General features: G+C 37.8%; 1 protein-coding gene across 2 annotated transcripts in view; it reads left to right on the top strand.

Annotated features, from left to right (window-relative positions):
• Positions 1-27961, top strand: part of RPS6KA5 (ribosomal protein S6 kinase A5) — a 189266-nt gene that overhangs the window by 53673 nt on the left and 107632 nt on the right. For both annotated transcript variants that reach the window (XM_082617202.1, XM_082617201.1), the window contains 2 exons: positions 6956-7027; positions 24963-25181. In XM_082617202.1, the coding sequence (XP_082473328.1) occupies positions 25025-25181 (157 nt within the window). In that variant the 5' untranslated portion in view covers positions 6956-7027; positions 24963-25024. The remainder of the gene's footprint in view (positions 1-6955; positions 7028-24962; positions 25182-27961) is intronic.

Genomic DNA, 27961 nt, shown 5'->3' with positions numbered 1-27961 from the left:
TTTAGAAAATATCTTTGTGACATTGGGTAGCCAGTGATTTCTTAGAATCCAAAAAGCATAGACTGTAAAAAAAAATTAATGGACTTCATCAAAATTTTTAAAATTTGCTTTTAAAAAGACAAAATTAAGAAAATAAAAAGCCAAGCTATAGAATGGAGAATACATTTGCAAAACATATGTCTGCCAAAATACTTTTATTTAAAATATGTGAAGAACTCTTACAGCAGTTAAGACACAAACAACGCTGTAAAAAAATGGACAAAAGATTTGAACAGACAATTCCCACACACAAAAAAATACAAATGACTAATAGGCCCATGAAAAGATGTTCAACATGTCATCAAGAAAAAGCAAACTAAAAGCACATTGAGAATGTAGAAAATTTGAAAGAATCAACAACAAAAACCCCTCCTGAAACTAATAAGAGATTACAGTTTTATTACAGTTTTAAGACACAAGACTGATAACCAAAAGTCAATCGCTTCCCTACCTACCAGCAATGAACAAGTGGAATTTGAAATTAAAAACACAGTGCCATTTAAATTTGCACACCCCCCCAAATGAAATACTTAGGTATAAATCTAACAAAATATGTACAAGATCTATATGAGGAAACTACAAAACTCTGTTGAAGGATACTAAAGAAGAACTAAATAAATGGAGAGATATTCCATGTTCATGGATAGAATGATTCAATATTGTTGAGATGTCAGTTCTTCCCAACTTGGTCTACAGATTTGGCCTACAGATTCAGTGCAGTCCCAGTCAAATCCAAGTACATTATTTTGTGAGGATCAATAAACTGATTCTAAAGTTTACATGGTTAGGCAGAAGACCCAGAATAGCCAACACAATATTAAAGGAGAAGAACCGTCAGGAGACTGACACTACCCACTACTTTAAGACTTACTATCAAGCTACAGTAATTAAGAAAGTGTGCTATTGAGGACAGAATAGACAGGAACAGGCTGGAGAGCCCAGAAATAGACCTACATAAATATAGTCAAGTGATTTTTGACAAAGGAACAAAGAATATAGTGGAAGAAAGATAGTCTTTTCAAGAAATGATGCTGGAACAACTGGACATCTACATGCAAAATATTGAATCTAGGCACAGACCTTACATCCTTCACAAAAATTAACTCAAAGTATATTACAGACCTAAATAAAACATAAAATTGTAAGTCCTAGTAGATAACATAGAGAAAGCCTAGATGACCTTGGGTATGGTGATGACTTTTTAGGTACACCACCAAAGGCATGATCCATGAAAGAAAGAATTGATAAGCTGGACTTTATCAAAATTACTAAAATTCAAAAATTCTGCTCTGCAAAAGACAATGTCAAGAGACTGAGAAGACAAGTCACATACTGGAAGAAAATATTTACAAAAGGCATTATCTGATAAATGAGTTGTCCAGAATATACAAAGACCTCTTAAAACTCAACAATAAGAAAATAAACAACTTGATTGAAAAAACTGGGCCAATAACTTTGGCAGACACCTCACCAACAAAAATACACAGATGGCAAATGAGCATATGAAAAGATATTCCACATCATATGTTATCAAGGAAATGCCAATTAAAACAACAGTGGGATACCATTACACAACTATTAGAATGGCCAAAATTCAGAACGCTGATAAAACCAAATGTTAGGATTTAGAGCAACAGGAACTCTCATTTACTGTTGGTGTAAACGCAGAGTTGATACAGCCACTTTGGAAGATGGTTTGGTAGTTACTTATAAAACTAAATGTACTCTTACAATATGACCCAGCAGTTGTGCTCTTTCATATTTACCCAAAGGAGTTGAAGACTCGTGTCCACACAAAAACCTGCACAGAGGATTTTTAGGGCAGTAACTACTCTGAATGATACAAATACTACAATGGTGGATTCATTTGTCTAAACCCATAGAATGTACAACATTAGGGTTCAAGAGTGAACCCTAATGTAAGCTATGACCTTTGGGTAAAAAACCCTATTGCATCTGCTTGGGCCCCAACTGAGGTTAAGACAAGACAGAGTAAAGCAAAGGAGTACATTTTGTCAAGCTTGATCTTTGGTCCCTTACCCCAAAGTGAATCATTGACCTGATAAGCTGCACTGGGCCACAGGGGCCCTTTGCCCTAAGCAGATAATACCCTCTAAGCTTGTTCACTGGAATCGAATAACCATTCTTTTTTTTTTTTTTTTTAATTAATTAATTAATTAATTAATTATTATTATTTTTTGGCTGTGTTGGGTCTTCGTTTTGTGCTAGGGCTTTCTCTAGTTGTGGCAAGCGGGGGCCACTCTTCATCGCGGTGCGCGGGCCTCTCACTATCGCGGCCTCTCTTGTTGCGGAGCACAGGCTCCAGATGCGCAGGCTCAGTGGTTGTGGCTCACGGGCCTAGTTGTTCCGCGGCATGTGGGATCTTCCCAGACCAGGGCTCGAACCCGTGTCCGCTGCATTGGCAGGCAGATTCTCAACCACTGCGCCACCAGGGAAGCCCTCGAATAACCATTCTTAATCAAGGAAAGGCCAGGAAAGATAAATTCTCGGAGAAACTCGAGGTGGATAAAGTGTGTTTTTATAAGCCTAGGGCTAAACTCTTTTCAAGCCCAGAATTCCTAGGACCTGGGGCTTGAGGTATGAGGGAGAGAAGACGCTCTCCTAAGCTCTACCTTAACTCACCAGCCACCTGGTAACAATCTTGATAGAAAAGCAATACAAAGAGTAAATAAACTCGTCCACAGCTAAGGCCAAGAGAGGAGATTCCAAAGAGTACATACCTTGAAGAAAGCAGAGCTAACCTCCTCCTCCTGGGGAAACCTTTACTACTGTGATGACTCCTACCCCAAATACCAAAGGCATCAGTGCTGTTCATCTTGAGATCTGTCAATTCCTTCTCCCCAGGACTGGAGGTTGGGGAAGCCTTGAGCTCCCTTTGCAGACAACGTGTTAATTTATGTCAGAAACTAAATAATAGAGGTAGTAGATTATGAACAAAAGCAGGCCTTCGCAGATTATATTAACAATCTCTGTGAATGATCAGGCTTTCCGGGATGGTATGCTTTGTAGAACCAAGTGTAATTAATCTGTGGCCTCTTTTAATTTCCTATGAGAATAATTCTATGGTTAGTGTAGAAAGGCTGAAGTGACTGTGTATCAAAAGATAGTTCCTTATCTTCCTAGTCCAGCTGCAAATATAGATATGGGAGAAATAGTATTTGGACAATGCTTTTGGAAACCTGGGCCTATACACATCTCATAGTAAATAAAAGATGGCTCCTCACAGTGAGAAACAGGATTGATAATTTTTAACATTTGCCTCTTCAATAATGTCTTAAACTTCAAATATCTTGCACAGTAAAATAACAGAATTTAACATTCAATTAGAGCCAAATCATTATTTCAAAAGTGATGGTTTCCTGTGAGCTTCACTTTTACTATAACCTGCTTGACATACTACAGGAGGATATGCTATTGTGTGTTTACTCTAAGATACTACCTATGTTTTTGGTATTTGTTTTAGATTTATATTGAAGCCAGTGTGAGCTTGAGGCAGGGCCATGTACACTGATTTGTTCCCACTATGAAATTATGCATGAATAGTCAAACTCTTAGGAACTGAAAGTAGAATGGTGGTTCCCAGGAGCTTGGAAGAGAGGGGAAAGAGGAATTGTTCAATGGAGTTTGTTTTGCAAGGTGAAAAAATTCTAGAGATCTGTTGTAAACAATGTACCTATAGTTAACACTACTGTATTGATGCTTAAAAATGGTTAAGATGGTAAATTTTGTGTTATATATTTTTAACCACAATTAAAAATATTTTTTAAAGTTATGTTTAGTTAAACTTCAGAAAGACACTGAAATTATTTATCCCCCTGAAACTTTTAATTTTAGAAGTTCTTAGTTGGGTCTAATTTTCTTAAAATTGTAGTCCCAAAGCATTAATTTATTTATAAACACTAATAATATTATTGGAACACAGCAAACACTGTGTAAATTAAGCTCATACAATCCTCATCACAACCCAATGAGGTAGGTATTATTTTATTATGTGCCATTTTATTATGAACATTTTCAAATGTAACACAGAGAATTTGAAAGAGTTGTATGCTGAATATCCTTACACTCACTATCCAGATTCTGCAGTTAACATTTTGTTGTATTTTCTTTATCACATATCTGTCCATATCTATATGTGTCCAGCAATCCATCTTTTTATTCGGTTGGCCAAAAAATGCCTTCAGTTTTTAAGCAAAAATAAAAGACACATTTTTCATTTTCACCAAGAACTTCATTGAACAACATGTTCACCCTCTTGTTCCACTACCTTCTGCCATTTTTCAGGCAACTTCATAATTCCATCTTCCCAAAACTTTTTATCTTTTTGAGCAAGGAACTGTTCCAGATGCTTTTTACAGTCTTCCAGGGAATTGAAATTTTTCCCATTAAGAGAATTTTGTAAAGACCCAAATAAATGGAAATCCGAAGGTGCAATGTCTGGTGAATACAGCGGATGAATCAGAACTTCCCAGCCAAGCTGGAACAGTTTTTGCCTGGTCATCAAAGAAACACATGGTCTTGCATTATCCTGATGGAAGATTATGCATTTTCTGTTGACTAATTCTAGACGCTTTTTGTCGAGTGCCACTTTCAGTTGGTCTAATTGGGAGCAGTACTTGTTGGAATTAATTGTTTGGTTTTCCAGAAGGAGCTCATAATAGAGGAGTCCCTTCCAATCCCACCATATGCACAGCATCATCTTCTTTGGATGAAGACCGGCCTTTGGTGTGGTTTGTGGTGGTTCATTTCGCTTGCCCCACGATCTCTTCCATTCCACATTATTGTACAGTATCCACTTTTCATTGCCCATCACAATTGTTTTAAAAACGGAACGTTTTCATTACATTTAAGTAGAGAATCGCATGCAGAAATACGGTCAAGAAGGTTTTTTTCACTTAACTTATGTGGAACCCAAACATCAAAGCGATGAATATAACCAAGCTGGTGCAAATGATTTTCAGCTCTCAATTTAGATATTTTGAGTATGTTGGCTATCTCCCACATGCTATAATGTTGACTGCTCTCAGTCAATGTCTCAATTTGATCATTACCAACTTCAACTAGTCTACCCAACCGTGGAGCATCATCCAGCGAGAAATCTCCAGCACAAAACTTTACAAACAACTTTTGACACGTTTGACCAGTCACATCACCTTTTCCATACACTGCACAAATCTTTTTTGTGTGTTTCAGTTGCGTTTTTGCCTTTCTTGAAATAATAAAGCATAGTATGCTGAAAGTGTTGCTTTTTTCTTCCATCTTCAATATTAAAATGGCTACACAAAAATTCACCAATTTTGATGTCTTTTTTTAAATGCATGCTGATATGACAGCTGTCACATACAATCTAACAAAACTGTTTTGAATGAGGTTAAAGACAACTAAGTACTACTAGAGCCATCTTACGGAAAAAAATGAACAAACCTTTCGGCCAACCCAATAAAAATACATTTCAAAGTAAATTGTAGGCACCATTATGCTTTGAGGGTAGGAATTTTTATTATCCCCATTTTACACTACAGGGATATGAAACACAGAGAAATTAAGTAATTTGTTCAAGGTCACAGAGCTTTTAAGTGGTAGCACTAGGATTTGGACCAAGTCTTTCTTAATCATGTCTTTCTTATCACAGAATGCTGCTTCACATAATATGAATAGGTTATTACCATAAAGAGTAATTCGTGGTCCAATAAATTTGTCAAATATAAGTATCGCAGTCTTGAAGATTCATATGCATATTTTTATGGTGCAGGATCTGTCAGCGTTAAAGAAACTTGTTAAACCTTGTTTAAGTTAAATATTTCCAAATTTATTCAACCAGAGCACTCTTTCCCCACCTTCCCCCCAAACATAATACCTATTAACATTTCATAGGATAGGATCAGAATTCATTGGAATATGCTCTAGAAAATGCTCATTTGTAAGGTATCCTAATTTTGTTTATTTACTACAGAATATGTCTTTGAAGAGTTTATATTTTTAAACATAGTCCTAGAATTTTAGAACTGGCAGAGATCTTAGAATTCACTGAGACCAGTGCTTTCACCTCAAAGATGAGGGAACTGAGATGCAGGGTGGTCAGGTAATCAGTTCAGGCTACATCATGTTCAAGTGCTTAGTGACAGAAATGGGAGTGGAGTCCAGCCTAGAGCCTGGGAATGGCATTTATAATCAGTAAATATTTGTTGAATAAATGAATGCATCTTCTAAATCTGTTCAATTTTCTCTCTACTACATATCTATCTACATGTTAGAATTTGTGTTCATTTTCAGATTATCTGGTCAGTAGAGAGTCTTTATTTTTAAAGACTTTTTTAGACTTTTAGAGAGTCTTTATTTTAATAAAGTAGAACACTTTATTTTTATGTTAAGCTTTGATACAAATGTTACATAGTTACTAAATTCTAAAAAAAGTTTTATTGTGAGACTTCCCTGGTGGCCCAGTGGGTAAGACTCTGCACTGCCAATGCAGGGGGCTCGGGTTCCATCCCTGGTCAGGGAACTAGATCCCGCATGCATGCCGCAACTAAGAGTTCCCATGCCGCAACTAGGAAGTCTGCATGCCACAACTAAGAGTCCGCATGCTGCAACAAAGATCCCACGTGCTGCAACTAAGACCCAGTGCAGCCCCCCCAAAAATTTTTTTTAAAAAATCCCACAAAACAAATTAGTAATTAAAAATTTTTTTAAATAAAAAAAATTTTATCATAATATGTAACATACAGAAAACTACACAAAACGTAGCTGTACATTTTAATGAATAATTATAAAGTGAATCCTGGTTTAACCACCCAACTCAAGAAATAAAACACTGCTGGTACCTCAGAAGCACCTGTGGGCCCCCCCTCCTATTGCTGATCCCCTTAATTATGTATTTTTTCTCTTTCTTTTTTAGCTAATTTAACAGGACATGCAGAGAAGGTGGGGATTGAAAATTTCGAGCTCCTAAAGGTCCTAGGAACTGGAGGTAAGTCTTAATTCTTTTTTTTTTTTTTTTCAGAAAAAAAAGTACTTGATATCCTTATGACAAAGGATTGATATCCCCAATACAGAAATCAGTTAATCTTTAAAAAGTATAAGGAATCCAATAGGAGAACTAAGAATGTGAACAAAGCATTCATAGAAGAAATACAAAAGGCAAAATTTAAAGGAACTGGTAAGGATCAAGAAAAACCAATCTCTCTTACCCTGCTGTTGGGAATGTAAATTAATTCAGTTTTTACACAGGACACAATATTTTTTTAAAAACCACTAACATTTATGGAGAGCTTGTTACTTGCCAAGTACTCTGTGAAGTGCTTTATACTGATTGATTCAGTCAATCCTCGCTCAACTTTATTGATAGTCCATGCTCATCATTTTTAATAATGAAAAATTCAAGACTCTTTGGAAACCTAATGACATGAATTTGGTTAAATGAACATGCATCTATATGTTCTATTATCTGTACAATAGGATTGAAATGATCTGTATTTACTAACATTTTTGAAAGATCTCCATAATGTAATAAATTTGAGAGAAGACTATAGAAGAGAATGTACAATATACCATTTCTATAGTATAAAAATTGTGTGAATAAATGTCTACATGTAAATATATAGAAAAATCTCTGATCTATGCACCAAAATGATAACAGTGTGGCTGTCCCTGGGTGGTGAGGTTAGATGATCTTGATATTCTGCTTTATACTTCCTTGTGCCTTCTCAATTTTTGCTATCACTGTTCTTGCTGCTCTGAAGTCAGGAACTCATGGGCATATGACTTGTGCAGGTGCAGAGATCCCTGCACTAGAAGAGCCTCACGTTTGGTTTAATGCTCTGCTTTCACTGTTCTGAAATTCTAAATAATTCATGAGCAAGGCACCCCACATTTTCATTTTGCACTGAGCCTGCCAATTATGTGGCCGGTCTTGTCAGCATATAAATTTGTCTAATCAGAATCCCAGAGAGAGCCAATAGAGTGGGGAGCAGTCCTATCCAAAGAGATAATAGCTGAGAATTTTCTAGGATTGATTAAGCATATAAATTTGCAGATCTAGGAAACAGAAAATCCCAAGCAGACAAGTATAAAGAAATTATTACCTAGATACATCAGAGAAACTGATGAAAATCAGAGACAGAGAAATACCCTAAAAACAACCAGAGAGAAAAGGCATATTTATAGAGGAATAATGAGTAGATTAACAAATGATTTTTCAACAGCAAGCATGAATGCCATAGAAGAGTGGAAGAATATCTACAAAATGCCCAGAAAAAATAACTGTCAATTTAGAATTGCAAACCCAGCAAAACTGTTTTCCAAAAGTGAGGGCAAAATAGACATTTTCAGACACACAAAAGCTAGTGTGTTTTCCACCAGTACATCCTCACTAAAAGAATTTCTAAAGGATATAATTTTAGGGAGAAGGAAAGTGATCTCAGGAGAGATTCTGGGATGAAAAAAGTGTTGGTGAATAAAGAAGATCTAAACAATATTGACTGTGTAAAACCATAGTTGAAATGTCTAATTTGTGGGGTTAAAAAAAGAAAATTGAAATATTGGACAAAAATAGCACATAATTTGGGAGTTGATAGGAATTTAGTGGTCTGAGGTAGTGTTCCTCAAATTTTAATATGCACGTGAATCTTGAAATGTGTAAAAGACCAAATTGATTGAAAAAAGAATAGAAAACCTGAATAGTCCTGTAATTCCTTTTTTTCTTTTTTAAATTAATTAATTTATTTTTGGCTGCATTGGGTCTTCGTTGCTGCGTGCTGCCTTTTCTCTGGTTGTGGCAAGCGGGTGTTACTCTTCATTGCACTGTGTGTGGGCTTCTCATTGCAGTGGCTTCTCTTGTTGTGGAGCATGGGCTCTAGACATGCGGGCTTCAGTAGTTGCAGCACACGGGCTCAGTACTTGTGGCTCACGGGCTCAGTAGTTGTGGCTCGCGGGCTCTTGAGCGCAGGCTCAGTAGTTGTGGCGCACGGGCTTAGTTGCTCCACGGCATGTGGGATCTTCCTGGACTAGGGCTCAAACCCATGTCCCCTGCACTGGCAGGCGGATTCTTAACCATTATGCCACCAGGGAAGCCCAGTCCTATAATTCTTAAAGAAATTGGTCAGTAAGTAAATATCTTCCTGCTAGAAAAACACTTGGTACAGTTTAAAAAATGAGTTTTGCCAAACATTCAAGGCATAGGTAATTCTAATCTTCCACAAATTCTTTCAGAGGACAGAAAAAGTGGAATTATTTCTTCCAACTCATTGTATAAGGCTAGTATAACCTTGATTCCAAAAACACACAGAGTATGAGGAAGAAAAATTACAGGTCAGTTAAAAATTCTTTTAATTAAAGAACATTTTTAATTTAATATCAGATTTATAAGACAAACCTTGTATGTGTTTTCTTTCAACATATATAACACTTTGTCTCATTATTTACCTCAACTTTTTGAGTGGCTCTATCATAGGCAGATCTTTAAGATAATTCTGCAAAGGTGAGAAAAGAGTTTACCAGTAATGCTTTACTTGCATTTTCATTTCATGCTTCTTCCTGTAACTGGTCTCTTGTTAGCCATGGATACTGCTTTTCCTTTTCGTCAGCTGACAGTTTCTTGCTCTTATGAGAAGATGGAATAACTAAGAAGTGTCATTGTAGGTGTTTCTATATTTAAAATCACAGTTTTGATGACTAAATGGAGTAGGTGGAAACTTTTATTATGAACATAATAAAATCTCAATTTTTATTCAAAAATTTCACCACTAATCTTTCAGTTTCATTACCTTTTTAAGCTAATTTTTTCCAGAGCTACTTAGGATAATAGAAAAGCCTCATCAGATGTCTTTATGTGTCATGTCAGGCTTTCTTTGGAAGTGAAACTGAGAACTCTTCTGATGATTTAAGTTTTATGTATTTCGAACCAGAAAAAATGCTATTCATCCAATATCTTGAAGACTTTGTGGAATATTGGAAAATGAAAGATTTACTTTTTGATCTCATACTTAAATACATGTAATATTCATGAAAAAAATCTCTCTTTTACTCAGAGTATTGATTTATATCTTTTCAGCTATCTTGTTTCTTTTGATCTATTGCTAATCTTGTTGATCAGTTTCCTGAGCTAGAAACTTGGAAATAATTTTTGATCCTTCTCTATTTTGACTTTTTTATTTCTTGTTTCTCACAAAATCCTATAATTTTTCTTTCAAAATGACCCTTGGATTTACCTTTTCTGTTCTTAGTGCCATGGCTCATATTACCTTATACATGGATTGTTGTTAAGGTTTTTAAAATTGGTCTTTCTGCAAGTTCTCTCTTCCATTTTATGCATTTTATACATATTCTGTTATAAATAATATGCAGCCTCATTAAAATTCAACATTATCATGCTATTCTCCTGTTTCAGGACTTATAGTGCTTTCTTCCTAGTTATTATTCAAGTCCAGATTCTTGCCTTATTTTCAGGCTTAGCTCTGTATTTTTTCTCCAGTTACCCCAATATTCCACCTACTTACTAGTCTGGTTGATTTTCTTTTACTCCCCTACAATAATGGGTACTTTCCCATCCTCTGAGTCCCTGCCTTATCTTGTTCCCCTACCTTAGTGCTCCTTCCCTTTTCCAGCTGTCCGAATCGTTCTGAATTGCTTCATTCTCTGAATTGTGGCACTGAAAGTCCTTGGTAGAGAAATGGCAGTGAGTGGTTCTCTGAATCTTCCTTCACATCTGCTATATTTTTCCTCTAGATTGTGAACTCTTAAGATCATCCTTATATACGTTTCCAACCCTGTTTCCCTCCTCCCTCCCCATAGCCCATAACAGTATGAAGTATAATAATAGTCTAACAAGTAGGTAATTCATGCTTTTGTCTCTAGTGTTGTTCTTGAGGTTGATACTCCCAAATTCAGGAAGTATCTTTGGTTCATCTTTTAGAATTATTTTGTTTCATGATGAAATTTTGTTGTTTGTGGGAGTAATGATTCTTTCTAATTTCTCTCCTTTTCTGCTGCCTTCCTTTTAACGATTTTGCTTTCTTTGAGACATCTGTCTAAGTAGAGAAGAAAGTCTTTAAATGTACCCATTTTGTGCATTACTAGTAGTTCTGATGCTTAATGAAGTGGAACATGTATTCTCTTTGAATTTTCTTTATTCATCATACTAGATCTGTACTTCAGAGATTTTTTGTCATTATGGCAAAAAAAGATAAATTTTGTCCTGTAACTGTAAAGGGTGCAGCTGAGTTGGTTTTTCTCTTCTAATTTTGGTGCATTCATAGTTGTGAAGTACTTGGATATCAAGGATGACTTAGAAGACTCAGGTTTGAATCTTGACATTATCATTGCCTACTGGTGTTCCTTGGGTAAATCGCATGATCTCTGTGAGCCTAAGTGCCTATTGGCCTAAGTTAATAGTACCTATCTCACAATGTTGTGATAATATCACTGAGATAATCAATATGAATTGCCAATTGCTAAATAAACATCAGTTGCGGTTATTTATTCAACAGGGAACTCCACTTTAAAGCTTCACCCTAAATTAGAAAAACAAAATTATTTAGGACTTATTCATAAGGATAGATTATTAGTTCTTTCATGTAGTCACTTTGTTAGCATATCTGGGAGAAATTTCAACTAAAGTTATATTTCTAATAATAAAAATGTAACAAATATTTCATAAGTGATGTTAGTTGAAATTTTATTAGCATTTCTAAAAAGTTGATTTGTGTATTACCTTCAAAATAACATGTCAAATGAAGACTTTCTTTCTTTGTTTTCTTCTGTTAACTACTCAAACATTTTAGGTTCTGAACAACCTTTTGTATGTTAGGTTAACAGTCTTATGCTAAAATATGCATAAAATGAGTAATAAAACATTTAGATTGCCTGACATATAGTAAATGCTATATAAATTTTACCTATTTATATATCTGAAAGGGAAAGAAGCCCACCTTCTAAAAGAGCTAGTATAATGCATTGCCAATGTCTCAGATTAGCTTGATACATAAGTGATAGTCATTTCTCAACAAATATTTTATTGTAAAGCCTAAAATATGTCCAGCAATAAATAGGGACATGCAACCACCAAAAGATCTTCTGGGTTTCAGGCTGTTCCTTCCTAATCTGTTCTCCATACTACAACCAGAGTGATCTTTCTTAAATATAAGTTTGATCATGTCACTTCTCTATTTAAAACCTTTCACTTCATTCCCATTGCTCTTGGGATTCATTCATTCACATGTTTTATTAAGAGGCAAGTACTGTTTGGGTGCTGGGGAAAGAGTGGTGAGCATTTAAAAAAAGGATATATTACATACAAACTTGAAAATTGAATAATATGGCCTTCATTTAATGTTTATTTCTGGGTTTATGAAATCTTCAAATGAGTGCTGGCAGAGTAGAGAGATTCAAAAGGCCTTGCCTCCCATAATGTCTATTGAGCAGCAACCATTTGTGTTTTCCTCAGTCCCTGGTGCCCTCATAAGAAGGTTACTTTTTCTTTATCCTGTGGCTTTTTATTTTTTTGTTTTTATTTTTGGCTGGGGATCGGGGGGTGGTCATGTAATCAGCGGGAGATGCTGCAAGCTGTTCTGTGGAAATACTATCAAGTAGGAGAGATTATTGTTGGGTTGTTTACCCCAGCCTAAGTGCCATCCTTGAAATGTTAACTCTGATAGTTCTTTGCTTCTTGGTCCCAGACTCTGTGAAAATCATCCCCAACAAGACAGCCTTTTAAAATACATACGTTATGTATTTTTTTACCACAGACTTTTCAGAAACACATCTTATTTGTTAAATAAGACACGTTTCTTTTTCTGGGTAATTTGCCACGAGATGGTGCTAGGAATTGCACTAGGCAACTTAAAGACACAGCTACTTTTTAGCCATATGATCAAAGGGGAAAAAACTTTGGTTGAGGCATATAAAGACTGTTTTAAAAAGTATTATGGCTTAGTCATCGTTTGTCATTTAATTCGCTTAGGTGTTTGGAAAGTATCCCTATTAAAATAGTACTTTTAAAAGCCTGTATTCATTAAATTGTCAAAATTATCATTCAAAAAAGTTTATAACTGTGCATCTGTGTGTACCCACTATACCTTCTGCTTCAGTGTAAGCCTACAGTGTTTAAGGAAATCTTAGAGGTCAAATGTTTGTGATGTTTTATACCACAATCAAAAGACGATTCCATTTGAACATGTTGGTTGACATTGTCTCCCTAGTATAAGTACAATTTGACTTATTCCTGATGCTGATGTAGGTCACATTTGCTAGAAGCAGAGCCTGGGACAAGGATTTGGGCACACTTGATTTATTGCAGGAATGCTCTCAGGAGAGAGTAAGGGGAGTAGCAAGGGCAGAGGAAGAGCCTAAGCAGCATGTGGTCTAAGCTGGGGTTTCAATTCAGCCTGAACCCTGGGAAGTTTTGGAGCAAGAGTGAGGAGGCAAGCCTTTTGTACTCAAATAGCTTGTTTGTTGAGATATAAACAGAATGATTATGAATGTGCTTCTTGGTCCTTATTTGCTTGTTTTCCTGTATTTTCCTTTTAGTAAGGCCCTCTGGTAATCACATTCCATGGGTAGTCAATTCAAGTCTAGACCTCACAGTGGGACATGATTTCCTTTGTGGCTTTTTCTTCTTTCCTGATGGACCAGAATCTCTGGTTTTCAAGTCATCTGGGACCAGGGATAAGAAATGCCATATGGATTACGTGGGTCATCCATGTGGAGATAGTCAGGAGTCGGCCGCAGCCACATACATACATGCAGTTATTAGCTGGACTAATGCATGTACTGTCTTAGTGCTTGCTCCGAAATTAAAAAGTGCTGATCTAGAAGATATTATACAATTAGTCTTTAATTATTCAAGCTAATACAGTATGCATAAATGGAATTCATAGATAATCATTCCTGTAACTATTTTTTATTTTCAACCTTCTCACATATTAAGTCCTTTTTTTAGACGCTAACACCATCCCTGAGAAAATGCACTGGTTTCGTGGTCCTAATTTCAGCTGTGCAACTGTTTTTGACCATTCAAAGTAATTAAGAAAATGAGTCAAATGGCCCTGGTTAGTTTAAAAGCTTAAACTGGATTACATCTAGAATCCTGGCACTTTTATTAAGTCTCTTCCAGATCCTCGGTGCTATATATCTTCTAGAGAGGATATAACTGTTTATACCTAAAACAAATGGCCTACCTCAGTCTCTTTCATAAAAATTACCGCCTATGACTTCATGTGCTTTTACTGTGTCTCTTGTTTGCCTTTAGCATCTGTGTATCTAATCAAGCATGTTTTGGGTTCATAGCTTTTCCTTGTATGTTAGAAGAATAGTCTGTTTTAATCAGTCTACCTTTCTTAATCTTAGACATTTTGTTTTTATGATGTTACAAATCTTGGCAACAAGGGCTAACTTTAAAAATGGTTGTATTAAGTGGCTCAAATTCTGTTTTTATTTTACTTTATTTATTTATTTTTAAAAAAATTTTACCATAAACAAGACCAAAAGACAACCCTCAGAATGGGAGAAAATATTTGCAAATGAAGCAACTGACAAAGGATTAATCTCCAAAATTTATAAACAGCTCATGCAGCTCAATAGCAAAAAAACAAACAACCCAATCCAAAAATGGGCAGAAGACTTAAATAGACATTTCTCCAAAGAAGATATACAGACTGCCAACAAACACATGAAAGAATGCTCAACATCATTAATCATTAGAGAAATGCAAATCAAAACTACAATGAGATATCATCTCACACCAGTCAGAATGGCCATCATCAAGAAATCTAGAAACAATAAATGCTGGAGAGGGTGTGGAGAAAAGGGAACACTCTTGCACTGCTGGTGGGAATGTGAATTGGTACAGCCACTATGGAGAACGGTATGGAGGTTCCTTAAAAAACTAAAAATAGAACTACCATATGACCCAGCAATCCCACTACTGGGCATATACCCTGAGAAAACCATAATTCAAAAAGAGACATGTACCAAAATGTTCATTGCAGCTCTATTCACAATAGCCCGGAGCTGGAAACAACCTAAGTGTCCATCATCGGATGAATGGATAAAGAAGATGTGGCACATATATACAATGGAATATTACTCAGCCATAAAAAGAGACGAAACTGAGCTATTTGTAATGAGGTGGATAGACCTAGAGTCTGTCATACAGAGTGAAGTAAGTCAGAAAGAGAAAGACAAATACCGTATGCTAACACATATATACGGAATTAAAAAAAAAAATTGTCATGAAGAACCTAGGGGTAAAAGGGGAATAAAGACACAGACCTACTTGAGAATGGACTTGAGGATATGGGGAGGGGGAAGGGTAAGCTGTGACAAAGCGAAAGAGAGGCATGGACATATATACACTACCAAACGTAAGGGAGATAGATAGTGGGAAGCAGCCGCAGAGCACAGGGAGATCAGCTCGGTGCTTTGTAACCGCCTGGAGGGGTGGGATGGGGAGGGTGGGAGGGAGGGAGATGCATGAGGGAAGGGATGTGGGAACAGATGTATATGTATGACTGATTCACTTTGTTATAAAGCAGAAACTAATAAAAAAAATTTTAACATCTTTATTGGAGTATAATTGCTTTACAATGTTGTGTTAGTCGCTGCTGTGTAGCAAAGTGAATCAGCTATATGTATACATATATCCCCATATCTCCTCCCTCTTGCGTCTCCCTCCCACCCTCCCTATCCCACCCCTCTAGGTGGACACAAAGCACCGAGCTGATCTCCCTGTGCTATGTGGCTGCTTCCCACTAGCTATCTATTTTACATTTGGTAGTGTATATATGTCCATGCCACTCTCACTTTTTATTTTAAAATTATGTTGAAATACTTAGTTTTATAGTTATGTGGGGTTTTTTAGTATTTGGAATTTAGTGTGCAATTAAGATATCTATTCTATAAAAGAATTTAGGAATCAGTGCTTCTGTTTGATAAATATGTAAAATCAAGTGCATTTTACTTTCAACGTTTAAAATTTGCCAACTTTCAAAAAGAGATTTAAGGGCATTTTCAAAGATAGAAAAAAAGATAAGGAATAAAAAACAAAGAGAAAACGAAAACAGATGAAAACAGAGCAAAAGCAAAGATAATAGGAAAGTGAAATAGATGTTATAGACATCTGGGCTGACATAGTCACTGCAATTGAGTCCTGAATTTAACCCTGAGTTTACTAGGAGGTGGGTATAAAGGGAAAGTTCTTTGGCCTACATAATTTGTATTTTTTTTAAAAGGAAAGGCATATAAATTCATCTAGAGCAGTAGCTTTCAAGCTTTTTTGACTATTACCCATGGGACAAAATAGGTACATTTTTGTATTGCTTTTCAGTATGTGTATTTATGTATGTGTATAGACGTGCAGTCACATACACACACTTTTTTTCCACTAACATTTCTGTAGTTTTTGTTATCTGCCAGGCCCTCCTCTGGATCCTTATATTAATTTATTTAATCCCCAAACTGTATGATGTTAAGAACTATTACTGTCCCTAATGAGGAAATTGAGACACAGTTGTGTTTCCTGTTTTGCCCAGGGTTACAGTACAGTTACTAAATAGCATATCTAGGGTTCAAAGCCAGGCAGTCAGGCACCAGAGTCTATGTTCTTAGCCATTGTTCTGTACTGCCCTCTTCTTTTCCTCTCTCATGTGCTTAGACTTGTTTACATTCACATATACCTACACATGTGTGTGTGTATAGAGGGGAGACAGAAGTTTCATGAAACATGTTTAGTATATTCAGTTCTTTTTTAGTATTTTAGTTTCAAAATGCTGGTTGGACCCACTTAATTGATATTATCATCCACTAATGGGTCACAGCCCACGGTTTGAAAAAAAAACTGGTCTAGAGAGACTTTTAACAAGTGCTGAAGTTATCAAATGGCTCCTTTATTGTGGTCAGTAAATAAGATCATGAGACTAGCATCTTTGATAAAGGATATGAAGATATTATTTAAAAAACATAATTTTATTGTATATAGTCTCTTTAAAAAGTGGCACACAGAAGATTAAACCTCAATTCACTAAAGTGTGTGTCTGAGTAGGACTTATCTACTACTTTGGCCCAAGTGAGGTGATTTCTGTCCATCTATCTTAACAAAGGGTAGATTTTAGAGAATTACTGGGATGGGTAGTAATGTTTCTTTTCAGCTCTGAGGTCTAATTTACCAGATATTTCAGATGAGTCTTTAGAAGTACCAAATTATGGTCAGTCAGGTTTCACCACTGAACCCCTTGAGTGTTTGCTTTTCGTGTACTGTCTGTGCTGTGGTAATACTGAAATGAAGCTGCTCTTCTGAGAACCCTTTCAGTGATGGTGGTTTTCCTGGGGCTTGACATATACTGCCCTAGCATTACTTACCATGTACGTTTGGCTGGCCTATTAACAAGGGTACCAATTTCCAAGGGCAGGACAAGTGAAATGTAGAGTTCCAAGAGAGTATTTCTTGTTTGGTTCCATTTCTGACCCTGCTGACTTGGGATGAATGAAGTTCTACAGGGCAAGATGGAGGGGAAGGCAGGTGGATTGATTGTCAGTGGCCATGTCACATGTGGAAAGGTAAAAATCTTTCCTCAAGTTAAATTGTCTATGAGAGAGGGATGTGGCCAGGCACTGTAATCAGTTCTTATGTAGTTGTGGCAGGTTACAAAGCAGTGGCCAGAGACAGATGTCACCATGTTAAGATATTTTCCTTTTCTACAGTGGTGGCAGCTAAGTTTCCTGAGCTCACTTTCACCAGGGAGTGTTGTCAGGAATCATATTTAATACCCAAATTAAAGGTGATTACTTCATGAAAGCCCATTGTTCCTTCTCCAAAGGGAAAGAGTGGGTGAGCTATATAGCTCTGTACTGAAGATTTGCAGTTAGTTTCTTTTCCTAAAGACCCACCTTCAACTTTAGATCAGAATTGTCAACTGAGAAGAGGGTATTTGGCTCTATGCTACAGAGCTCTTTCTTTGTTTGCTATCTTGTTTATTTTTTGATGCATTCAACATTATGAGTTTCTACAGTGTGCCAGCTCTAGAATTTGCTAATGATACAAAGCGAGTAAAACTGGACATAGTCCCTGGTTTTGTGGAATTTACAGTCCTGTGGAAGCTACACAATGAGGCAATCACACAAATAAATGAAAACTCATGTTTCTGACAATTTCTATGACAGGGTGTTATGAGAGTATAAAATTAGAGGAACTGTGCTAGTCTGAGAAGTCAGGAAAGGCTGTATGTCTGAAGGAGTGAGTAAATGAGATGGTGAGAAGGTGGAGAGAGGTAGGTAGAAGCCAGATAATTTAGGTTATATGAAGGATCCTCTTTATCTTAAGAGTAGTGGGAAATCAAGTATTTTGAGCAAGAAGGGTTGTATTTTGATCAACAATTTAGATGACAACACAAAAGGTATGTTTACCAGATTGAGAATGAAAGCAAGCTGAGGGGCAGAGCTAGTATGGTTGGTGGTCAAGTCACTCGTTAACAAGATTCTGATTTAACAAGTCAGACAGAGAAAGGGAAATATCATATGATATTGCTTATATGCAGAATCTAAAAAGAAATGTTACAGATGAACTTATTTACAAAACAGAAACAGACTCACAGACTTAGAACGTGAACTTATGGTTACCAGAGGAAGGGTTGGGAGAAGGGATAGTTAGGGGGTTTGGGATTAAGATGTACACACTGCTATACTTAAAATGGATAACCAACAAGGACCTACTGTATAGCACAGAGAACTCTGCTCAATATTATGTAACAACCTAAATGGGAAAAGAATTTGAAAAAGAATAGATACATGTATATGTATAACTGAATGACTTTGCTATACACCTGAAACTATTGTTAGTCAACTCTACCCCAATATAAAAGAAAAAGTTAAAGAAAAAGGATTCCCTGATTCTGGAAGGGTGACAGAGGGATGAATTCCAGCACCACTGAGTATGATCCTTTAGTTAGTGGAGTCTCTCTCATATGACATGACTGGTACTTGTGGCTAATCAGAAAAAGTTGGTTAAAGTGGAATATCATTTTAAAAGGATATATAAATATGTACTTTGGACATACTACTTTTCACTTAAAATATATAAATATATATTCACTTCGTGTAGGCACAAGACTCTTTGAGAGTAAGTTCTTAAATAATGGTTTGTTTTGCATAAACCACACTTGTAATGCATCATCTAAAATTAAGTTTCCAATTCTTTAAAGTGGAGTGAGAACCAGACACATTTGAAGTGATCTGGATACAGAATCCTTTTAGATTTTCACAATTCTTTCCCCTAGCCTTTTATAGTTGTTTCACCCACACCTAATTTTTCAGCAGTTCTGTTTTCTTAAGTGTCTTGCCTTTATGTAGTTCTTTCAAAGCTTTTAACCTCATTTTTCTCTTTTCTTTCACATTTACATTTCAGTGGCTTATGTAATATATAGTTAAATTATATAAGAATAACGTATACAAAAGGCACACACAAGTAAGGCAATGAGTATCAGTGACTGGTGTGAAGCAGACAGCTGAACGGCGTGGGGACAGCAGTGTACGTGTGAACTGGTTATAGGCATCAGTGTGCAGTGCAGTGTTTTACAACCGGAAGGGGAGTACCAGTTAGTGTTGGGAGTTGTCTAAGTGGAAGTCGCAAGAGAGTTTCTGCCATACTTTTTTTTAAAGCAGTAGTTTGAGTACAGTAGTTTATGCTACAAGGTTGGATTGAACACAAAGTGTGGCATGGCTGGTTAAGCAGAGTGTACAATGTATAGAGTTGTAAGCAGCATTAATAAAAGTTTTAGTGACAGAAAACAGTGATCTCACAGTGGTGGAGCATTTGGATCCCAATGGGAGCAGCGTGTCCTGGATAAGCGCTCTACTGAAGGAATTAATCCAGAGGCCTTCTAGTTCTTAACCCTTTTTTCCAGAATAATGCATGTAAACATAGACAGATTTTCCTTGCTTTTAATTATATGGCATTGTAAATTGACTGCTTTTATAGACAGACTGTAAAAATACTTTTTTAACAAATTGATCTCATCATTTTCATGCCAAGATAAAGGCTACTTCCTAAAAATTTTTTAATGAATCCAGACTTTACAAATAAAGTGAAAAAAATCAGTTTAATTATGCTCAAAATAAGTTTAAGCAAGAAGGCTGCTTTTTGTTTAGCTTGAAAAAGTAGTTGCTATCGTGCAGTGGCTTATCATGTGACAGCATGAATGTCATCTTGTTTTGAAACCATCAGTCCATTTTCATTTTTCTGTTATGACAACACATGCTTAAAAACCTGATTCATAATGATCATTGTGGCCAATGGAATACGAGTCACACCTGTGGAAAAGCAAACTGAGACCTAGTCCAAGGAACTAGACATTTCCCCTTGACACTGTGTTTAGTTCATTTTACATGATTTCCTTTATCATCAAGCCATTGAGACCATTGGCAACATTGTACTGTGTCAGATAGACTAGGATTCTAAATCCACATTTCAGTTTAAACAGAAATGACCTTTGTAAGGTATCCGTAGTTTGCCCCCCAACCTATGGAATTCTTCCTCCAGCTTTGGAAAAGCTTACATGGTTGTCTGGATCCAGTCCTCTCTTTGAAACGGCTGCTATAACCTGCGGCTGTAAGAGCACACAGGTTATCGGTAACATCCAGAACAGTGTCTGCTGGGCCTTGAATTGAAAGATTTACCTCATTCGTATGGTCGTAGGTGTCTGTCAAGTTAAGTCAGGAATTAATCCTTCTTGTCATTTATTTTTAGACTTTATTTTCCCTCAATCTAATAAGTAGAACTTCTACCTCAAGTCCCATCAAGCGCTGCTAGCCTCGTCCTCTGGGAAACCAGTGAACTCCATGCCCTCTTCTGCTCACATTTCTTGACAGAGTATCTTGGAAAGGCCCTGGCTCTGGAGAAATTGATAAGATCAGAGCAGTACACAAAGCTTCTGTGAAGATTGCTGGGAGTGCGTCTGAAGCCATTGCATGCTGATGCTGAAATTAGAGTTATGCTGAAGCCTGAAGCTTAGTCTCTTTACCTAAGCAGCAAATCCCAGCTGTGTTGCTAAACATCCATTTTAGGGGCTCCATCTGAGCAGGAAGTACTATTGTTTACCTTTTTCGGCCAAAAGAGTTTCCACCATTGGTAGCTTTTGTAGTTTCCAAAAGATGCTTTCAAAATAGGAATTCTTTGACAACATCAGCACACAGTGAACGAAAGCCAGGAGTTGGCTTCACAACAAGGTAGTCATTCATCTCATTACAGACCAAAAGGAAATAATATTGCCACCAAGTTCAGTTGCAGTGGCCCCTCTTAAAATATTGGAAAACACGTAGGTGGTTCTGGACTGGATGGCACTCTTCAACAGAAGGACTCCTTCACTTTCTCCCTCTGGACTAATCTGCAAACCAGCTCAATCAGAGAAAGGTGGCTTCTTCAGGGTCTCTCCAGCAGTGATGTGTTTTCTTCCCCTTTTGCAATGTGATAAGCAGCCTTATGGGTGCTTCAAAAAACGCTCTTTGGAGGCCAACTCTGTTCATTAAGCAGCCTACTTGTAAGTAAGATCCTGTTTATCTGAAATATCTGTTGCTTGGAACATTGTGAGGCACTCCTTGAAGTTTATTGTCGTAAGCAACTGTTGGCATGTACCATGTGATAGAAGTACCATAGCTTTAGTTAATCATGGAAATTATAAAAGTAAAATCAAAAGATTTGTTAGCTTCATCATACTTTTTCCCCCAACATTTTACTGATAGATAAAAATAATGGTAAAGGCAGGCTATGTAGTCTTTAGCTCATATTATTGGAAAACTTCTGGATATCACTACATGGCAGGAGGATGACTGTTTATTATTTGACCGTACAGTGTATAACGTGACATTAAGGATGATTTTATATTATTTGCCCACATACATTAGCGTCCTTTGCTGCCTCACATTTATTTGGAGTGATATAGGACGTTTTGAAGGTACTAGGAAAGAAATCAAAGAAAAAGTATTTACAAACTCACGGAACACATATAGGGCACCTCCTAGTGGTACAAAGTCTTAAAGTCATTTACTTTTAGATTGGTTTAGGGAATAAGAACCTTTTGCTTGGATGAGATGGCATAATAGTATTTTAAAATATTTTTAAAATGATCTTAGAAAAGAAGAGTAATATTATTTTTTGTAAGTCCAGAAGGTCTAGAAGAGCTAACGGATGAACATTGTAGAAAGGCCTGTTTCCACTCAAGGTAAGGCAAAATTTTTGAATATTTAGATCGCCCCATCAATAAAATGGGCGACTTTATGAAACCTCCTCTACTTGGAAGTAGTCGTACTGTGTCTATTGCACCATGAGAACACCTAACCTGTATTGTGACTTCTTTTTAATGTCTGGTTCCTAATTTCTTTGCCTATGAGGTCATTCACTTTAGGAAGGCACCTAGCTGGAGTACTACTCAGAGTGTGGGCTCAGGAGTCAGGCCACATGGGCAAGTGTGACCTTGGGCAAGGGACCCAGCTCCTTTACGCTCCAGTTCTTTCATCTGTAAAGTGGAGGTCATCCTCCTCACCTCCTCGTAGGGATGTGAGAAGAATCAGATGAAGTAATCCAACTCTAAAGTGCCTGACCAGTACTCAGCTGTTAGATGCTAACACCCTGTGGTCCATCTGCCACACTGGTCAGCACCTGGACTGAAAGACACACGTGAGCACTGGGAAGAAGCTCATAGCCATCCTTCCGTGATGTTGTGGAAGGATTTTCTTTGTTGGAGAAGATAGATGGATAACATAATTTCTAAGGACCACAGCACCCTGGAGATAGGAATCTCAGAACAGGAATCTAGAGCAGGTGCCGTGTGCGTAGGGGACACAAAAGCCCCGTACTTATAGAGGACTTGAATTTCTTCTGGGTTTATATAGTGCCTTACTCCATGGAAGGTATAGTACTCTTCTTTAGAATATTCTCTAGCTTCATTTCACTGCTTTTGAATAGATTCACTTTTTTCATCTGTATACTTTAGGTTAATTTGTTAGGTTCTAAAAGTTGTCATTTTCTTTTTTGGTTCACTTCTGCCTTATTAAACTCTCAATCTCTAATTGTTTTATTTACAACGAGATAAGACACAAACCTTTTATGAACTTTTTCTGTATCCCAGAATGTGTTCAGCTTGTTTATGGTGTTGGTTTTATTAAAATCCAGAACATCCGATTTCTAGTACTGAGGAAGAATCTCTCTTACGTAAAGAAAAACTTCATTCATGGTTAAGCGTGTGGTCCCTGGAATCACACTGCTTTCATCTGAATCAGCTCTGCCACTCTTTACCCGAGTCTTCTGGCCACTTCCTTAAGTATTCTGAATCTGTTTCCTCATCTGCAGAATGGAATTACTGAAAGTACCAACTTCACTGGCTGTTCTGAGGAGCGAGGGAATCACTGTGTGGAATATATTTAGCACGGAGACTGCATCGCCAAGTCCTTGAGGAACGTTGTTTCTCTCCCTCCTCAGGAGCACCACCGCCGTTCTTTGTCCGTTGTGCATCTTGGGTCGGCACTCATGTACTTCCTGAAGTACTAAACCAAATAACAGCCAAGACACAAGAGCCCTTCCCTTAGAGCTCTCTTGGTCTAGTGGCTGGATTAGAATAGGATTTTGTGCTAAATACTGTCGAGGTGTGGGCAGGGTCTACGGAAGCACCAGTCTGGGTCAGCACTCAGACCAACTCCAGAATGGTCTGATGAATGCACTTAACTTCAAAAGTGGGACTGGGCTCCACCATCCCAGGAGGCGTTGGCATTTTGAGGAGAGAAGAGCCTCTATGCCTCATAGGGATGAATTGGGGGCCCAGCCCTCCCCTCTCAGCGTTGTTGCCTGCCTTCCCCTTCCTCCTTCAGCCCACCTCTTCGTGCCCTCTCCCCACTTCCCTAGGGAAATAAACGCGGATACCTGCTCTGGGCACAGTATCCATATGGCCCCGATGCCTCACCTAGGGGGTGGCAGTACACACAGGATTTGCCCAACTGAGCCCTCACTTAGGGAGAATGTGGCGAGGTTGACCCACTAACCTGTGAATTACTGCCCAGAGGTGTAAAGGGGCTTCTGTTGGTACTGCTTGCAACTTAGGGTCTTTTAATGTCTTTCACATCTGAAGATCTCTTTTGTTTATATAATGTCAGCTTATGTTGCTTTAGACTTTTTAGATAAGTATAGAGGAGTACTTGAGGTACTTAATTTATACATGTGTATGAGATTTTTTGTTTTTTGAGATTCTTAAGAACTATTTTCATTTGTTTACAACAGCAGCAAAACCTAGAGGTCCGAAATGTCCTAATTGCTCCAGAATTGGATTGTGGTTAATTGACCATAATAGCGGCTATTTTCCTACAGCTAAAGATACGGAGGAGAGAATAACAGTAAAAGAGTGAACGCATAACTTTGTCATCAGTGATTAGATACGTAAATATTGAGGCCTAGACCTAGAAATATGTCTGACATAAAATTGAAGAAATATCTCAAAGAACTATTGGAAACAGCACTAAGGATACGTTTTCATTCAAAGAGTGTTCTTTCGGGGCTTCCCCGGTGGCGCAGTGGTTGGGAGTCTGCCTGCCGATGCAGGGGACACGGGTTCGGGCCCTGGTCTGGGAGGATTCCCACATGCCGCGGAGCGACTGGGCCTGTGAGCCACAATTGCTGAGCCTGCGCGTCTGGAGCCTGTGCTCCGCAACGGAAGAGGTCGCGATAGTGAGAGGCCCGCGCACCGCGATGAAGAGTGGCCCCCACTTGCTACAACTAGAGAAAGCCCTCGCACAGAAACGAAGACCCAACACAACCATAAATAAATTTAAAAATCAAAGAGTGTTCTTCTGTGCGTTGTAACTTTCAACTTGCACTAAATGACCACTCTGCCTGTGTAGCCTTTTAACTCTTTCTTTTTTCTTTTCCTTTTCAGCTTATGGAAAAGTGTTTCTAGTTCGTAAAATAAGTGGTCATGACGCTGGAAAGCTGTATGCCATGAAAGTTTTGAAAAAGGCAACAATAGTTCAAAAGGCCAAAACCACCGAGCACACGAGGACAGAACGGCAGGTCCTAGAGCACATCAGGCAGTCGCCGTTTTTGGTGACCTTGCACTACGCTTTCCAGACGGAAACCAAGCTTCATCTCATTTTAGGTAAGTGTCAGTTGTCATCAGACTTTTGACGTTTTACGAAAACTTGGGTCTCGTGCCGTAATGCGCTCAAAAGGAAGCATACTTCAGACTTAGAAGCAATGAAACCTTTTGCCTTTCATTCCTCTCTCACTGGTGCCATTTCCTTGAACATCATGAATTGCTCTGGATTTGGGACCTCCCATCCTGAAGGAATTTGTATACTTCTCTTCCACACTCCTTTATTCATCTTAAAACACTTGAGTCATTTGGGTGGCTGCTTCCCTGGGTGGTGTCTTCCATTCAGATGTGCTGAGCTGAGCGGGAAAGTGGGCCACAATTCTTAGGAACGTACAAGTTTGGGCCAACAAGGGATATTTATGGAAATCAGTAATAAGGAAAAAAAAAAAAAGAAAAGATTTCCGTTTTTAGAGATGCTTTGTTTTTCTGGTGATAAACCTGCTTTTCATGGAGATACCCACTAATCAGTCAACCCTTTGCTCACTCCCGTTTCTACCCACAAACACTTTCTGAATCCTTTCCTTTCCCAGAGTTGGACCATTGTATATGGACTTTGGAAATGTCCTCTGTGCATATTGCCAGATTTCTTTGCAGAAAAGTTGTACCATTTTCTCTTCCTACATGGCAGTACTTAGAGTATTATACTCTTCCATCATAGACTATTTCTTCTGTTATGGTTTTCGTCCCATTCTTTTGAGAATTTGCACTTATGTATTATAATCCCGTTATTGATCTCTTCTGTGGATTAGATGGGGTAGAATTTCACAGAGTCCTCTGTAAGCATTAGCCATTTCTTGAGTGCCTTCAGTGTGCCAGCACCACACTAGGTGTGACCCACAGTATCACTGACCCCTACAACACTGCTAGAGTCCTCTCATTAGAGACGTTGAAGGTTCTGGAAGGTGCATTTCCTGCAGTCACGTATCTTGTATAAGCCTGAGAATAAAGACTGGAACTCAGATCTGACTCATTTCAAAGTCTGCCCAACAGTGCTCCTGTTTTCTTTGATTACTGGTGGTATTTGGCAACTTTATCGAATGCTCTCATTTTGAAAATTATACTTTTATTAGTGATGCCTAAACTTGCATTCACTTTTTGAGTCATGAAGTTACACTTCAGGCCTATCTTGCAGTGCTTACCGTCAACTAACCATCCCAAATCTTTCATACACATAAGCCACAGTCTCTCCCGTCCTGTCAGAGTCTCCACTAATGTTATCATCTGCCTCTTGTTTCAGGCCTTCATTCTGCCCCCGTGTGTATGTGCTCAGCTATGTTATTTACTGATTTTTAAATATAATTCCTTCTGTATTTTTACCCAGTAGGTTGTAGGGGACATAAGATCATAGTAGCCAGAAGTAGTAAGAACCCAAACTCCTGGCCTCTGCTTCACCACACCACAGCTTCTCTCTCTTCTCTCTTCTTTCTGTTTTCTGACCATAACTAGACTCAATCTTTTCAAAATTGTTTATTGTAGTAGTATAGTTTATAAATAATATTGGGTTGGCCAAAAGGTTCAGTGAATACGTTGTTCATTAAAGTTCTTGGTGAAAATAAAAAAATGTGTCTTTCATTTTTACTTAAAAACTGAAGGAACCTTTTGGCCAGCCTGATATTTTTAGCTTAAAAGTAGATGAGTGAAATATGTTGGATCTGATTAAAAGACAAGTAGTCCTTGATAATGTTGCTTTTTTTGTTGTTGGCTCTTCATTACTTTTGCTCTTTGTCAGTGGCCCACAAATAAATAAATACAAACCAAGATAAGAAAACCCATCTCGTGCCAGCTCACGAGTAGAATGTAGACAGTGAACTCGTTCCGTTGTCTGGCAGTGCATTTAGGAAGCATGCCTTCTACCTCCTCTCCACGTGGATGTTTACTGTCATTCTCTTTGTGCATGTCTGTAGTTGTTATTTGACTTTTTTGGGGGGGGGGGCCATACCGCATGGCATGTGGAATCTTAGTTCCCCGACCAGGGATTGAACCCGTGCTCCCTGCCGTGGAAGCGCGGAGTCTTAACCACCACAGGACCGCCAGGGAAGTCCCTATTTGACTTTAAAGACAAAACTTTTCAGAAATCTTGAACAGGACATTATTATAAACTGTTTTTATTGTTCCATTATTTGTTTGCAGTGCTTAGAACTCATGCTAGGTCAGTTCTCCAAGTACTGTCTCAGTCTGCTAGGGCCACCATAACAAAATATCACAGACTGGGTGGCTTAAACAACAGAAATTTCTTTTTTCTCAGTTCTGGCACCTGAAAGTCCAAAATCAAGGTGCCAGCAGGGTTGGTTTCCTCTGAGGGCCATAAGGAAAAGGTCGGTCCCAGGCCTCTCTCCTCTGCTTGCAGAGGACCCCCCACTTGCTGCCTTTTCACATGGTCTTCCCTTTTTACATTCACACCCCTGGTGTCCCTTTTTGTGTTCAAATTTTCTCTTCTTGTAAGGACAGGAATCAGATTGGATTAGAGCCTCCCCTAATGGCCTCATTTTAATAACTATCTCTTCAAAGGCCTTGACTCCAAATACAGTTACAATCTGAGGTGTTGGGGGTTAAGATTTCAATATATGAATTTGGGGGAGACAGTTTCAGCCCATAAATGTCTTTAAAGGCTTATTGATTAACTTTATCTAGTTTTGGGGTACTGTCAGAGGTTAATAGCAAGAATTTACAAGTCAAGCTTTTCAGGGATCCAGCTGACCTTCTGCTCTGATGAATAAGTAAACACTACAGACCTTTTTAAAAAGATAATATTTTTAACAACTGCCTTATTACTACAAAAGCAT

Source organism: Mesoplodon mirus (assembly GCF_964341445.2).
Source record: "Mesoplodon mirus genome assembly, chromosome: 4".
NCBI classification, from domain to species: domain Eukaryota; kingdom Metazoa; phylum Chordata; class Mammalia; order Artiodactyla; family Ziphiidae; genus Mesoplodon; species Mesoplodon mirus.
This window is presented reverse-complemented; position numbering and strand designations above follow the sequence as displayed.